This window comes from Anser brachyrhynchus (genome assembly GCF_964034855.1).
Source record: "Anser brachyrhynchus genome assembly, chromosome: 15".
Lineage (NCBI taxonomy): Eukaryota > Metazoa > Chordata > Aves > Anseriformes > Anatidae > Anser > Anser brachyrhynchus.
The window spans coordinates 13605799-13621069 of NC_137733.1; the positions used below are offsets into that span (position 1 = coordinate 13605799).

Sequence of the window (15271 nt, forward strand, 5' to 3'; positions counted from 1 at the left end):
TAACAATTGCATACAGCAAAATTTTTTATATTTAAATGTCAGCATTAATCCAAACAGAAGTGTATGTGCATTGTTGAATTAGGTCTTGAAAATATACTGAGATAAAATCCATCTAAGCTTTGCGTGTACCAAGGAAAGAAAATAGACAGGCTAACCTGGCAGTATAGCGTAACTTGCTGTTTAATGATGCACAAAAACAAGGCAGACAGGTTTTAGAGCAAATACACAGATAATTTTGACATTCAGTCCTGTTTTTTCCTAAAGATTTTCATGAAAATAAATCTGCAACATCCTTTTTAAGGGATACCAGTCAGAACGTTAGTGAATTGGGTAAGCAGACTTAATGAAAATTTGCAGAAGTTGTATGTATGTGCCAGCAGATAGACACCTTATCCCTTCACTCCTCCTTGCAACTCTGACAATTTACTTTTTGGTTTTAGATCAGCCTAGTTGAAGAGCCAGAGAGACTGGAAGTGTTAACCCTCACGTGTTCAGAGGAAACCGACAGCATACAATGTGAATGTTTGCCTTTTTGCAGGGATAAAAAATCTTTTAGCTAAGAACCCTAATTCCGATATTTTATTACTCCTGTTTCTAGGACTCGAATGCACTTTTTCTAATCTGTTTGCTCCATCTTTCAAGAGAATGAGAGTTAAGAGATGCTCTTATGGCTTCTAAACCATTGATTGGCCAAGGTTAGGCTGAAGTGAGACCTTCCTATATTTATAAAGTCCAAGTATCTCATGATACTGTTAAATGAAGCGCTTATCTTCCATCCCATAGCCAGTTCCTCCTTTCCCACAGTTTTCTTTTTGAAACGGCTTTCATTTTTCCTGTTAATTTTCCCATTTCCTTGTGATGGTCTATAACAGCTCAACTTGTAGGTCCAGTTACAATTCTGCTTACCCTTGCAGCTCAGAGTGTAACGCAGAGCTTATTGTAACGTCATTTTGATCTTCTATCTGTGCAGAGCTGTAGAAATGCCAAAGTCATCAAAGCTTTACTGCCACATTTCTTCATGCCCAGTATTTTACTTTCATTTCTGCTTTCAGTGAGTATTTAGTGAGCTCGGATTGCATAATTGAATTTGATAAACTGATGCTATGTGATTGATGAGAAATTTGGGAGTAAAAGATTAGGAGATAAAATTACTTCAAGGCTTTAAGTAAATCTTCCAGAGAGCTGGGGTAATTCATAAAGCATGCCATATTCTTTATCAAAATATTCCTGTAGGTCTATTAAATTTTACTTTCTAACAGAATTGGATTGAATTTTGAGAACCATTTTCATGTAGTGCCAGCCTGATTGTGGTAGTTCAAATGGGAGAGAGCTCTGAGTGGGTTGCAACATCGCTGACTTGGCATCGTTTGAGTTGTGGTGGCAGGACTGAATGACGGAGCCGTGGGCAGCAGTCTTTGTCTTCAAGTAAATCATTTGTTCTTAGAAAAACATAAGGTGAAATGAGTAAGTGGGTAATTTTGAGTGAAATAATGAAAGATTCTGTGCTGTTTGGGTCTTGAAAATCCATGTTGAAGAGGATAAACAGGTTACTTGGGCAGAGGTTTATAGTGCAGGTACCAGCTTCGTTGTGATCTCACTGAACGGCTCAGCTTTCTTCAGGAAGGAATAACTTAATGAGCTCATTTCATCGGCCTTGGTATACTAGCAGGTGCATATAACTGTTTTTAGCAAACTCAGTGCTCATCATTTCAGCTCAGCAGTTGGACTCTGTGCTGTAGGACTTGTGGAAACTCCTGTAACAACCCTCCCCCCTAGGTATGAGAACAACTCTCTGCCGCTGTCTTTTCATCTCCACAAGGGAGCCTGGCACCTTTCATCTGGCGAGCGTATGATTATTGAGTCTGTCTCGTAACTCCCTTGGGAGACTCCCAAAAGTATACTTGAAGCCTCTGGAAAGATTAATCGCTTCCCTGCTTGTTTAGAAATTTCTATGTGAAAATTTTATTTGGAGACTAAAAAAGGCATATAAATTGTTCCAATAATGATTGTATTAAGTACAATACTTCAATCACTTTTTTTTAAAAAGGGACAAAATTTGTTTTGTTCTGGGCGAAATTACCTTTTTGTACTACTGTTGTTTAGCTTCATTTTTCGTTATAGAGGTTTTAAAATATTGGTTGTTATTACTAGCTAGAGAAGTGTGAGAATTGAGACTAAGCATAAAAAATATTTACAGTTTAAAAAAAAAAAGCTTTGCAGAATATCATCTCACTGGTTAGCCTCGGAATATCTGCCATTTTGGAACTGTTTCTCTTCTTTCATGTTCAATTTTCATTGTTTCCTGTATATCCAACAAAAAAAATATATTAGTGATCTCCATTATCAATTAATTTATTTGGAAGATAAATTGTTTAAAATGCTTCAAGACTGAAAAGGACATTACCTCAAAATACATTCTTTAATTTAGCTAATTAGGTGTGTTATAGTCAGATTGTGTGTAATAGTTTTGAAAGTATTGCTCTAAGATGTTAATGTTTTTTTTTTTTGTACAGAAGTAACTATCCTAAACTAGTGAGATAATTTGTCTTTGCAAGTCAAATCAAGAGGTGGTCTTAATTGTGAAATTATTAATTTCTTAACTATTTTTCAGTGGAAAAAAATGAAAAAAAAAAAGTAGAAGTTCAAGTGGAAACTAACTCATTAGTATTAATAAATAGTAGTAATCACCTCTAGAGAGCCATATTTTTCTTCTTACTTTTAGGATACCATTTAATTTATACACTTAGTGTATTGTTCTGTCCTGCATGATGAAAAGATTAATTTAAGAAATTAATCTGAATTAACACTGAAGTGGACAAGTTTAACATACTTTAGCCTATCCTCTAACAGCTGCTCCAATGAATTTAGAGGTATTCACATGATAGAGCAAATACGTAAAACCGTATAAAACCCAGCCGGGCTGTGTAAGATTGATGCTACCTTTTAAATATCCCCTGAAGGGCTGGGGCTGGCAGGGACCTCTGGGTCCCTCTGCTCCAACCCTGCTCCTTTGGGGCCACCCAGAGCAGGTGCCCAGCACCAAGTCCAGATGCCTTGTGGAGTCTCCAAGGAGGGAGACTCCCCAACCTCTGGGCAGCCCGTAATATTGTTTTTTATTATTATGCATTACATCTCTGACCTTGAACCTAACACTTAGGTATTTTTACACGTGAATGTTCTTTTTGATGACAGGATGCATTTGTAAATTTTTATATTAATCTACATTTCTAATGGTTACAAGCACAAACTTCAGGCCTGAGGTATGAAGACCTTGATCCTCCAGAGCTGAATAAGGAGTGAGTCTCCAACAGCTGTTGGATTGTGTTAAATCTGCCTTTTAGTGGATGTATGGCAGTTTAAGAATTGAGAATTTTGCTGCTTGGGGTATTTTGAACATTTGTGATTCACAAGAGTTCGGGACCACATGTGACCCCTGAACATTATTAAAGTACCCTAATAGAAAATCTGTTCGTGGTTTCGGGTAATATAATTTAATGCATTTTGGTTAGCAATAACACTGAAAAACACATTAATCTTGCAATTCTTTGAGGTCTTCTGTTCTAAACTCTTTTTTTCCTATCCAAATTCCTCATTTACTGTGAGACTTCTCCTGCTGTGATAAACATTCCTCTCCAAAATTACTCCTGTGGTTTCTACAAAAAAAAATAAAAACTTCTGAGTGGGTTTAATCCTCGCAGAGGAAGGGGGTGGGAGGGGGGAAGGCAGCAAACATGCCTATCAGATTGCTGCAGTAGACAATGCTGAAATATCTCAAGTATAATTACTAAACATGCACAAAAACTTGTCTGAGTGGGCACTTCGTTCTAAATATGTACCAAGGACTGAGGTTCTTAAGATCTTCCACACTTGTGAACTATGTTTTTTTTAGTTTAGAAAGCTTAATTATAATAATAATTAAGCCTTAACTACTGAGTCATGTCGTCTCTCTTATTGCTCATTTTGAGAAAAAATGAGCTCAATATTAGTGCTTTTTACTGTACTCAACTTACAAAACTCTTTTGTCTCTGTTTCAGATGATGTTGCACCATACTTCAAGACAGAACCAGGCTTGCCCCAGATACACTTGGAAGGAAACCGACTTGTACTTACGTGCCTTGCTGAAGGCAGCTGGCCCTTGGAATTCAAGTGGTTGCACAATGACAGCGAAATAACTGCCTACTCCAGTGAATACAAGTAAATAAAAGCCATATCATAGTCTTCTCTAAGTGTAATTGTAGACAAACTACAGTATCTTAAAGCACTTTTGTAAATACTAACATATTGATAGTGTTTTCTTATCATGAAGACCATTTTTCATATATGGATATGATCTCTATGAGGGAATTTCCTTTACTTAAAAACAATATTTAACACTCTAAAATAAAGATTCTAACACAAAATATTTTAAGTACCAAAAAAGCTTTTTGCTGGTTATGAAAATTTATACTCAAAATAAAGAGCAGGCGTATCCCTTGAAGCTTTTGGTTAGACGGTGTTCATTAAAAATAAGGACTCTTTTGTTCAGAATCAAAAAAAAGTTTGTCATTTTAATTTGTTTGCTACTCTAGAAACCTTGCTTCTCTACCTTGTAGACCAAGCATAGCATGCTGAAAGCAGGGCAAGCATTGGCTAAATGTTACATATGGTATGCTACCTGTTCTTGTAGAGAACTAACCTCAATGGGATTATTTATTATTTTAAGCAAGATAAAAGAAAAAAGAGCATGGTCTATCTTAAACTCTGTATGTAACTTTCAGTTTCACTTCTGAGAAAGTGTAAGCCTTCTGGTTTAGGAAACTTTTCTTTTGTGATTATGCACTTTGTTCCCTGGACCTCAATGACTCCCTCCCCATTCCTCAGCACGTCCCATCAGGTAGGAGAAAAAGCATGCTGTGGCTAATTTGAGCTACGTTTTTGTTGATAGGCAGCAGATGGCTGGCCAAACATCAAAGTGTGGAACAGCCAAGTTTTGTCTGCCTTTTCCTTAGTGGGAGCATTAACTGGGCCTCCCCTATGCAAGTGCTTATTTGCATAATCTTGTAGAAATCTAATATTTATGCAGCTTCTGTGCATCTTTCAAATTTTGTTGAAATTAGCTAGTGAATTCAGAAGTTATAAGGTGCAGGTATGTGACAGAACCCTGGTAATAACACTTGTTATTAGTGAAGCAAGCCAAATACTGCATATAAGCAAAATAATTACTAAAGGTAGGGAAACATTGAGTTCCACAACTATAAAAAGAAATTACAGTGTAGACTAGTCCAAGAATATGGATAATGGTAAAAAGTTCCATATAGTTACATGAGGTAGTCCATGATTAATTTTCTTAACTAACATTGCATTACAATTTTGAAAATTTATCTTCTATATTATTTACATTTACAGAACAGTAGCAAAAAATCCCTTAAACAGCATTTTAAAATGTTTGGGGGATGTTTAGCACATAAAATACTGAGCAACCATTTCCAACAAAATGTACAGTTCTGTCTGAACTTCCCTAAAAATTCAACACTTGATTTAGTTGAGAACACAGTCCTGAATAATGGCATCAATTAATGGTTGCTGTTTTCAAGCCTTGGGATATGCTGATACCTCAAAATAAGCCATACACACGCAATGGGGTGGTGTTCAATTTATAGAAGAGATTTGTGAATACTTCTTAGAAAACAAACAAAATCTCTAATAGCCCAATTAATCACAGCGTTTGAACATCATTTGGGATAAATGCCACTGTTGTTTTGAGCAACAATAGCGGAGTCTATTGCAGTTTCTTGGTAGAAGGAGCTGACAACAGCTCTTATCCTTGTAAAGTGCTGAGAAAGTAACAGAAAGAAACTGTGTGGGAGGGCGAAACACACGATCATGGGGTGATAACAAGAAGCAAAGGCTAGAATTTGAGCTTCGTTGGTGTGCTAGTCCGAGAGACGCACATTTCACGATAGCAGGAAAAAATATGAATAATCATGTATGAGATTTTGAAACTGAGATCAGTCTTGTGGTTCTTATTATGTAAGTGTACATCTCCAATAAGCTCACCAAGATCCAAAATTTTTAATTTAACTGTGCATTGCAGTATAAGTTAGTGTATTGGATCACCTTTCCTAAGCTGTATGTGTACAGATCTGAATACATTACCTTGTTTCTTGTCATTGGATTTTACATCAGGTGAACATGAGGCTCGTGCTACAAGCTACTCATTTTCCATTTTTTATGTTCTCTTTTCCATTTGTAATTAAAACATCTGCTATAGAGGTGACTAAAAAGATGGTAAACTACTAATTTTCAATAATAAATAGCATTGTCAGAAAATACTAATTTAGATGTTGCAACCCCAGTAGTAATTTGTAGCTCCTCACCACAGCCAGAGAATAGCCAAACAGGGTCTTGATTCTGTGGCCGTGCAAAGATTTTAAGTTTCCAAGAAAGTGTACATGGCATAGGTGCATTAGGATGAATTAAAGCAAAGAACGAATATGCTTAGACATAAAAATTCCAGTTGCAAAAGTTGAACTTTGACCCCGTAATAGTTTATTCTGCAGCTCTTAGGTAAATACTCTGTTTAAATGCATGAATCTTTCCTGTGTAAGTGACTTCTGCTACAAGTTGAATCATCGATCAAAGATTTTCAGTAATTGATATTACTTAGTGTGTCTTAGTTAAAGTAATGTCTATATTGTAATAGGCTGGAAATATCCAAAGCTTATTATAACACACCAAGTGAGTAAAGAACTAATTGGAGTCTTTGCATTTTGACATCGGTGACCCTGAATGAACAGCTTTTCTTTGTAAATGATGCTGATTATGCACATAGCCTGGCTTTTATAGTGACTGTGCATGCACTAGTTTCTATTAAGAATTTATAAAACAACCTTATACGTTCGTTGTGATCTGAGATGCATGTAATGAAAACAAATCAATATTGCTGACTGAAGTAGCAATTTTGGTTGTGTCTATAATTTAAGAGTGTTCAAAGTTCAGGCAGTGACTTTCTTCCATTTTTTTCCTTTGGAATTAAGTTCTGGACCGAAGACATCTTCCTTATTTGCTGTTGTGGCCCGAGGATATTAATTTAATTGAGCTTAAGAAACCAATGTTATGTCTAAGCAGTAGCGCACCTCCTTTGCAAGCTACTTAAAAGTATCTGACTGGCATCATATTTGTATGCCTGTTCATTCAGCATTCTTCTCTCTCATCTCAAACAAGAGCCATGCACCAGTCAAACCTTTTTCACTTCCTTTTACTTCTTTCCTTAGAGGTCACGCTACTTTCCTCCTTGTTGCTTCTTACCTTTTACAGCACCCTTCCAAAATCTTTGTCAAGCTCTTGTCCTTTTTTCTTTGACAATCTGCCCGTATCCCATTGTACAATTACCCAGAAAAAAATGGAAATCATCCAATTTCCAAGACCGTTTTCCAGTGCGTGCCCATTTGCTTGCCTTACCTGCATGGCACTGGCTGGTGGGTGCACTGCGAAGCCCAGCGCTCAGCAGGCTTGGGCTGTGCTGGAATTGCCAGCACAGATGGGATTTTCACTGTAAGCTCCTAAAAGTGTTCCTGCTAAAAGATTTTTCTTTTCTTTAGGCTAAGTATTAAGAATGTTTCCTGCTGAAACATTAATAAGTCACAAAAGAAAACCAATGTAAGATACTTCTGATCTAATTGAGTTGTTTTGTCCTAATAGCAGAAAAACGAACTCTGCGTTATGTCTTGGTGCAGATGAATAGCAAAGAAAGAAGCCTTTAGTTTTGGCTCCATTTAATAGACAAACAGAAGAATAAATGTTAGCCAAGTACAATACCAAGTCTTTATGGGAGGAAGAAAAGCTTGTAAAGCTATAAACTGTGGTAAAATTAACTGTTACGAAGAATCGTCGATATTTGTCAGAATCTTTAAATGTTATTTTTTGGCTAGCGATGCTTTGCAGCAGTCATCTGCCTGGCAGAGAAGGAAATGATTTTGGAAGAAATTTAGGAAGCCTTCTGTTGTGTTTATTTCTATCCTATGCCCTGTGTTTTCACCTGTTTTGTGTTTCTTATGTCACACTCATCACTTGAGGCAACATGGCTAATTCAGTTCTGTATTCTCACTGGACGGCGAGTGTTTGTGTGCTGATTGTCTGGCTTGCTGCTCCCTAACAGAGCACTGGTTTGAGTCTTCCTTCTCTTCCCAGTACAAATTGTTGTAATCACTAAAGAAAATTTGCTGGTTGCTCCAAAGCAGGTCAGCAGGAGTCAGCTTAGGCACCCGTGCAGACAGACGATGCAATTGCCTATAATTGCTCCTAGGGAGCCAGGGTTTTCAATGTATCACATCGGTGAAATTTGTTGGGCTCTGTTTTTGTTTGCCGTTTTAGGTTGTCTGACCCATTTGCTATAATATCTTTGATTGTAATTATAATGCAGTGATTACAGACTTCACTTATCACTTCAAGTAGATTTCTTGTATATCCTTTGTTTTTATTCTGTCTGATCCTGTTCACATATTAGCTCTGTATGTGGGTGTCTATAGTATGTGTGAGTATGGGAAGAGATCCTTTCTTTTAGTGGAATTAAATTTCAAAGATTAAAATTCAGCAGTATTATTTTCCCTTATCTTTTCATAAAGACTTTCATTAATCCTACCATAATATCTCCAGAAGGTGACCAGGGGGAATATGTGCTTTGATTAATGTTTGTTTAATGCAGGATTATCTATATTATTCATGTGTTTTATTCACATTAAAACTGTGCCTATCAGCTCATTTTCATGTTAGGTAATCAGATATAGTTGAATGAAGAAGGTGAGCATTAGCAGAATAAGTGACTTTTTAAGGATACTGAAGGGCAAAACAAATATAATGTACAGGGCACCGTGTCTTTTCCAGTGCTCTTCTGAGTTACACTGGTCACACAGCATAGTAAAAACCTTTTTTCATTGGAGAGCTTTGATATTTTTTGTGAGGTTTCCTGTTGCTTCCATTTAGATGGCAGTCTTCTTGTACCAGCTCTAAATAAAATACCAGGCATTCTTTGCCTTTTGAATGAGGGCAGATGAAACCAAGCAAAACATTTAAGTTTATATTTCAAGAAAATTGTGGAGACTAATTAGTACTTATTAAATGTAGTTCTTAAGACAGAGTTTTTTAATACATTTCAAGTATTTTTAATTTGATACAGTACAGAGAATATTGTGGCCATAGACCAGATACTATGTGACTACAACTCATAAGACAAAATACAATATGCCTTTCAGACAATGTGTAAAGTCTTAAAGGAACAATAAGAAATGCCACAGAAAGTAGCATTGATCTGCAGGTAAGAAGAGGGTTGTAATTCTGTACTTTTGTCTTGCAGGTACATCATCCCAGCTTTGCAGAGGTCCGATGCAGGCTTTTATCAATGCGTTGTACGAAACAGGATGGGGGCATTGCTGCAAAGAAGATCTGAAGTTCAGGTGGCATGTAGGTTTGAATGGATGTTTTTCTGTCATGCATTAGCTAACTGACTCTGTGGGTAAAAAACAATGTTCCAATTAAATTTGCTAGTTCAAAAACATATTGGATATAAAATTAATTTTTAAAATTACTATATTTACAAGAAGTTTCATATTCACTGTAGTTATCTTCTGGGAAACAAACAGAAAACGATGCAATATTAGTTCTTTAGAGGAAGATTTAAACTCTTCCAAGCCATCAAAATGAGATGATGTGGAGACAGTTGTAGGACGAGTGAAAAATATTATGTCTTTCTCCAATGTGCAGGGATTAACAAAGGCCATATAGCACACAATAATCAAAAACAAAAGCCCAGCAGACAGGAGAGGATATCCGAAAGAGAACAGTGTGGTGGACAGCTCTATGAAGATTTCAGATCATAACTTTTATGTTACAAAAGTACATGTTTCGTAGCCAAAACCTTGCTAACCAAACATTAAAGTCTCTTCCCCAAGCAGATTTATTATTTCATTATTTACTGGAAACAGTAATAATAAAATTCGGCCTTAGTCTTTTAAAAAAATAAATTGAGAGACAGTTTTCTATCCTGGATGTTAGCAATCTGATACGTGGGATCAAATTTCTCATCCTCTGTGTCAATAAATGAAAATTCAGTGGTAGTAAATGTCTTGACAAAGTGGAGTTCAGTTAAATTGAATTATTAGAAAAAAGTTCCAAGGAGCTGATGCAAGTTATTAACTGTGTCATGAGGGAAGTTACGTGGAATTTTCTGTGCTTTAAAATAAAATAGTTCCAAGTGGTACTACGTAAGTTTTGGTGTCGTTCACTAACTTACTGTATTGCAGTAAATTACTGATATTACAGATATAGTCACATAATTTGATGTTTGATCTCTCAGTGGTATTGTTTCAGAGATACTAATGTAAAAATTCTCTGCTGTCAGAATGGGATTTTCTTCCTCTGCCTTCTCCCACCCCTTATGCCCTTGCTGCATGCTCCTCTTTTAGTGATCTTGTCTGACATGTGTCAGACCCTTGGAGATAATTCTCAGAATATTTTTCATCTTTAGTGGATTGTATCATAGAGGATCTAGTGAAAGCTGGTACAAGTGAGGCAGCTGTGAATGGGGTGGGGAGCTCCAACAGGAAAGATGGAGCAAGAAGGGAGCAGTGGGGAAAGATGGAGCAAGAAGGAAGAGGAAAGGTGAGTGTGAGGTCCTTTTCCTTCTATCACAGACTGCCATTAGATTAGCCTGAAAGCCTCAGGAGGTGCATCTACAGGTGTAGTTTCAGGGAACAAAAAATCTGGCACCAGTACTGGAGAAACATCCTCGTTTTCTCCTCCTCCTTCCCACTCTTGTACCGCAGCGTAGTGCATTATCCCTTTAGGCTGAGCTGGAAAGCTTGTTTGTGCAGCTGTAGACTTGAGAAATTTCTCCAATACTTGGAAAAATAAAAATTGTAGGGTTTGTTAAAATCGTTCATTCCCGCCCCCCATCTGGTTCCCCACGCAGCTGTACCGCGGTTGTAGTGGTGGAGCAGAGGGAGCAGTTCTTAAGGAAGTGCTTGTGGGAGTGATGGGGAGGAGGCGGCGCAGGAATAGTTTACCTTGATGCTGCTCAAGAATTTTGTCTTCTGAAAAGACAGCTTCATTCCCTTCTGAATGAGGAAAAGGTGTTCAGTCAAGTGCTTTATTTCTCCACGCTTTTTTTTTTTTTTTGCTTGTGTGTTTGGTGGTTCTTGAGAGAAAGAAGTGTAATAGTTTACTTTTCGGTTTTTAAATTCCACCCGCCCTCCCCCCATTTAATTTGTAGTTCTGCAATGAGAACAAGGCTAAAAAGCTGTCTCTTAAGACTTCTCTCTGTGAGTTAAGCAGCTTATTTATTTATTTATTTGCACTGACAAAGCCATTGAGACAAAGCAAAGCAGATTTTATATGACCTGGGAGATCTTTGGTCTTGATCCTATAGTGACCTATATTGCGTCTGTTGTGAAACTTTTCAGTCAGACTTGCACTTTATTCACACGGATTCCAGTGTTCTGCCAGCTTTAAACATCCTTTCTCCTATAGCCAGGGTAGCTACTGACACTACGTGATTGTGTTTTAACATTTTCAATCTAAATTAATTGTTTTAAGGTACGTAGGCATAATAAAATACCTGATATTTTACCAAATTTTACTTTATTTCTGAAAACATACTGGAAAGTAGCATTAGAAGGGGTCACTCAAGTCAGCTTATCCCCACTTATTAAGAGTTACGAGGAACTGTGTATTACATGTTTAACTCAGAAGGGTTTACAGGAAATGAACTATTTTTTGCCACTGGCTACAAAATGCTCGCTGATACACTTTAAGAAACTTAAGATCTCTAGTGAAAAATTGTAAGGCACAAGAATAAGCTGGATTGAGAAAGATCTGAGGTATTTTCCCTGTCCTGTATATCTGAAGTAGCAGGGAACTTGTTAAATAATTTTTAGAATGTTCTTAGTGCATGCTAATGTATGACTTAACTGAATGGGAACAGGTATGTGTGTGGAAATTGCTGAGTAAATCTTAGTTACAGAATGGGCTTAAAACTCTGGGATTGTGAAGACTAAAATAACTATGACAGGGAAGTTAATTAGATCCACCTACGTGGTTTGAAACTTCAAGTAGATGATATGATTACAGTTGTAAGAAATAAGGAGCAACAGAGGAAATATGATGATGTTTATGTCTGAATAAATAACGTGAAAATCAGAAAGATAATTAAAGCTGTAAAATACCATGTGTTTTTAATTCCTGCTTTTGTTCCATCTCTTCTAATCTCCTTTGATCCACAGACCTGATAGTGTACTTCTATGTTTCCGTGTCGCTTGTATCCCTCTGCCCCAAAGAGCTTGTAAAGAATCCTGTGGCCTCTAAAAACAAAACACAAGAATTCAGTGGCAGAAACCAGAATAGTCATGTGTATCGGTTTCTTGGTTTAAAGCAAATTTAAAATGCATAGAAGTTCTTTGGAGGGTGAATAAGTAGGAGCCTACAGCCGTGCTTATTTTAATGGATAGAAATGAGATACAAAAAGCAAAAGAAACCCAAGAAAAAAAATATTCACTGAATTTTTAACAAGGACTCCATAGATACGTGAACTTGTCTGTGAAATGAAACCTTCAGCGACGGGTTCTGCAACTGTTGTTTTCTTTCTTCCATTAATATTTTTGCTAAAAGCTGCTGTTTAATACTACTGATGCTTTTGTAAATGTCGAAGACCTATTTGAATCGTAGTATAGTGCCAGAAGAACTAATTGCTACCAACATGACTATAGACTTGTTATTTTGATATGCATGTGAGTATAATGGCTTACTCAGATCTGGCTATTCATTCATTTGACTACAGGTGATGCAGCTGCTTATTTGTGTAGAATAGAAGGAAAGATGCTATGATAAAAATATTTGGTGAACAAGAAATCATCAAATTATATGTACCAATTGTGTTTTCTTGCACTGAATAGGAATTTATTTTATATACTACAAGGACTTATTGAAAACAACAACAGAACCAACAAAAACTGCATTAAAATGTCACTTTTGGTTAAAAACACTTCGGTATTTGAAAAGAATGCTGTGGCCATTCTGTACTGCTTACTGATGCACTTCTTGCGTGCACTAGCAACACTTGGCTTTGCCTTGTGCTTTACTGCTCACCCAGATCCGTGTTAATTAACAATGTCTCATGGTATGTCATGTAATATTGACTAATTGTAGCAATATCAATGACTATTGTAAAGCAGAAGTATTTCTTTTTCTGGCCACTGAAATGAAATGGGGAGTGAGACAAGAACTTCAGGACTTAATGTAATTTTTGTCTTTGCAGACATGGGAAACTTCATGGACACAAACCAGAGAAAAACAGTGACTGAAGGACAAGCTGCTGTTCTGAATTTCCTGCACATCCTCAGCTATCCAAGACCGCAAGTGACATGGTTTAGAGACGGGCACAAGATTATACCAAGCAGCAGAATGTAAGTCAATTTAAAACTCAAAAAATGCCACCCTACAATATGATTAATTACCTTTGATAACACAACTTACATTTTAAGTAAGCTAATTAAGGTTTAAAGAGAATAAAGTAGCCTCGTTCATACTAAGTTTGAGATAAATTACTATTTTAAGACCATCTCTGAACTTCCTAAGCAGTTTGACAAAATAATTCATGTGGTTTTAATGGTCCTGGTGCAGCATACGGGAGCGGATATGTAGAATGCCTGCACTTACTTCATGCTATTCATTTCCATGATACATTTTGGAAAAGTAAATGCTCATCTCTAGATTATATTTACTTCAGTGGACTAAATGAATACTTAAATTTTTCTTTTTTGATGGGTCTGATTTTCTCACATGGACTTATGCTCAATACTGTTTCCCTCACCATACAAATCTTATTTTTCCTTGTGTTTTTAGCTTACAATGAAAGTTTATTTCTTTTTGACTAATTAGCAGCTCACCCAGTAATGACAAAAGACCACTGTGGTTAGTTATTATCTGAAGATGTGCTTGTTTATCATTTTCTGAAACAGTTAGAAGGCCATCCTGTGTTTTAACCTTAAACTGATTTAAAGACTGTGGAGGCTTGCTCTAAAATTTAAAAAAAAAAAAATGTGTGTATATATATAAAGTATAAATATATAGATATATATCTTGTCAAATTTGTTAGGAAATGCCAAGTATGTTGGTGGTTATTTCATCTTTGCAGTGTGTTTTCATGTGTTTGAAGTTGCAAGACACATTAGCAAGTGATGGTTATGGGATCTTAGGAAGCTGCAGAAAGGCTGCTGGGTCTTCAGAGTTTATACTAGAGAGGGAAAACTCTTGTTGGATTTGAATTTTATTAATCCATACTGCATATTTTACTGGTGCTCATGTTCATTTTGTAAATGCGAAAGCTAGTGTTACAGACTCTTCTTTAAAATTGGTATTGCAAGGCTGTGAAGCAACTGTGTAATAATTTATGAGTAGATTAATAGTAATTTGATGGGAAACAAGCTGGAAGCTGAAACAATGGGTTTCTGGGCAATCTCTTGAAGAGAGTGAAGTGACAAATCCTGAGTTATTAACCATTAAGAACCTACTTCTTGCACTCCTGCTGCATGACAAATTTTCTTTTGTCAATACTAAGAATACACAATTAAAAAATAATTGCAGATAGTGAAAAAGCCTTGTTGTCCAGGTATCAGGCAGTTTCTTGGAAACAATTGCTGGGGAACAGAACAGAGTGACCTAGACAAGCATGCAGTGTCTGAAAATGAGTTTCGGGTAGGTTCTCTTACAGTTTGGGAAAATTACAAGTAGAGATGTTTCCTGTATTTCTTGATTTTAAATTCTTATTTTCATATGCTATGCCTTACTCTTACTCCTTGTCTGTTGGGATTTTTAGGGTAAAATCACTTGTAATTCATAGCACTGTGTTAATGTTTATGAATGGGAGAACTGTAAAATTCTGTTTTATGATAGGGATGGAATAAGCCCATTTTTTTCAACGTATGTTTTATTTACCTGGTCAGAAATTTCATCTGAAAGGAATTTGAGGACTTTTATATCTGAGGTGGCTGTGAAGGAAATTCTGCGCTTTTTTTTTTTTTTTAAAAAGAAGTACATATGCTGAAAGTGTGAACCTCCTTGGAAGTTTGATATATCTCATACAGTAAGCCTGATAAGTTCAGGAAGTGACAGGTTTATGGTGCTCACACCAATCACCTGTGCACTCTGTGCAATAGGTCTACTGCTTCCTCAAAGTATTAGAAAAATTGTAGGGCACCCACTCACATATTGCTGCCTGTGAAATTCTGGAAGTAAATATGGC

At 36.5% G+C, this 15271-nt stretch overlaps 1 protein-coding gene across 7 annotated transcripts in view; it reads left to right on the plus strand.

Annotated features, from left to right (window-relative positions):
• The window catches only part of SDK1 (sidekick cell adhesion molecule 1), a 393578-nt gene that overhangs the window by 108380 nt on the left and 269927 nt on the right, over positions 1–15271 (plus strand). For all 7 annotated transcript variants that reach the window (XM_080556193.1, XM_080556194.1, XM_080556199.1 and 4 more), the window contains 3 exons: positions 4035–4194; positions 9332–9438; positions 13286–13433. In XM_080556193.1, coding sequence (XP_080412319.1) covers positions 4035–4194; positions 9332–9438; positions 13286–13433 — 415 coding nt within the window. The remainder of the gene's footprint in view (positions 1–4034; positions 4195–9331; positions 9439–13285; positions 13434–15271) is intronic.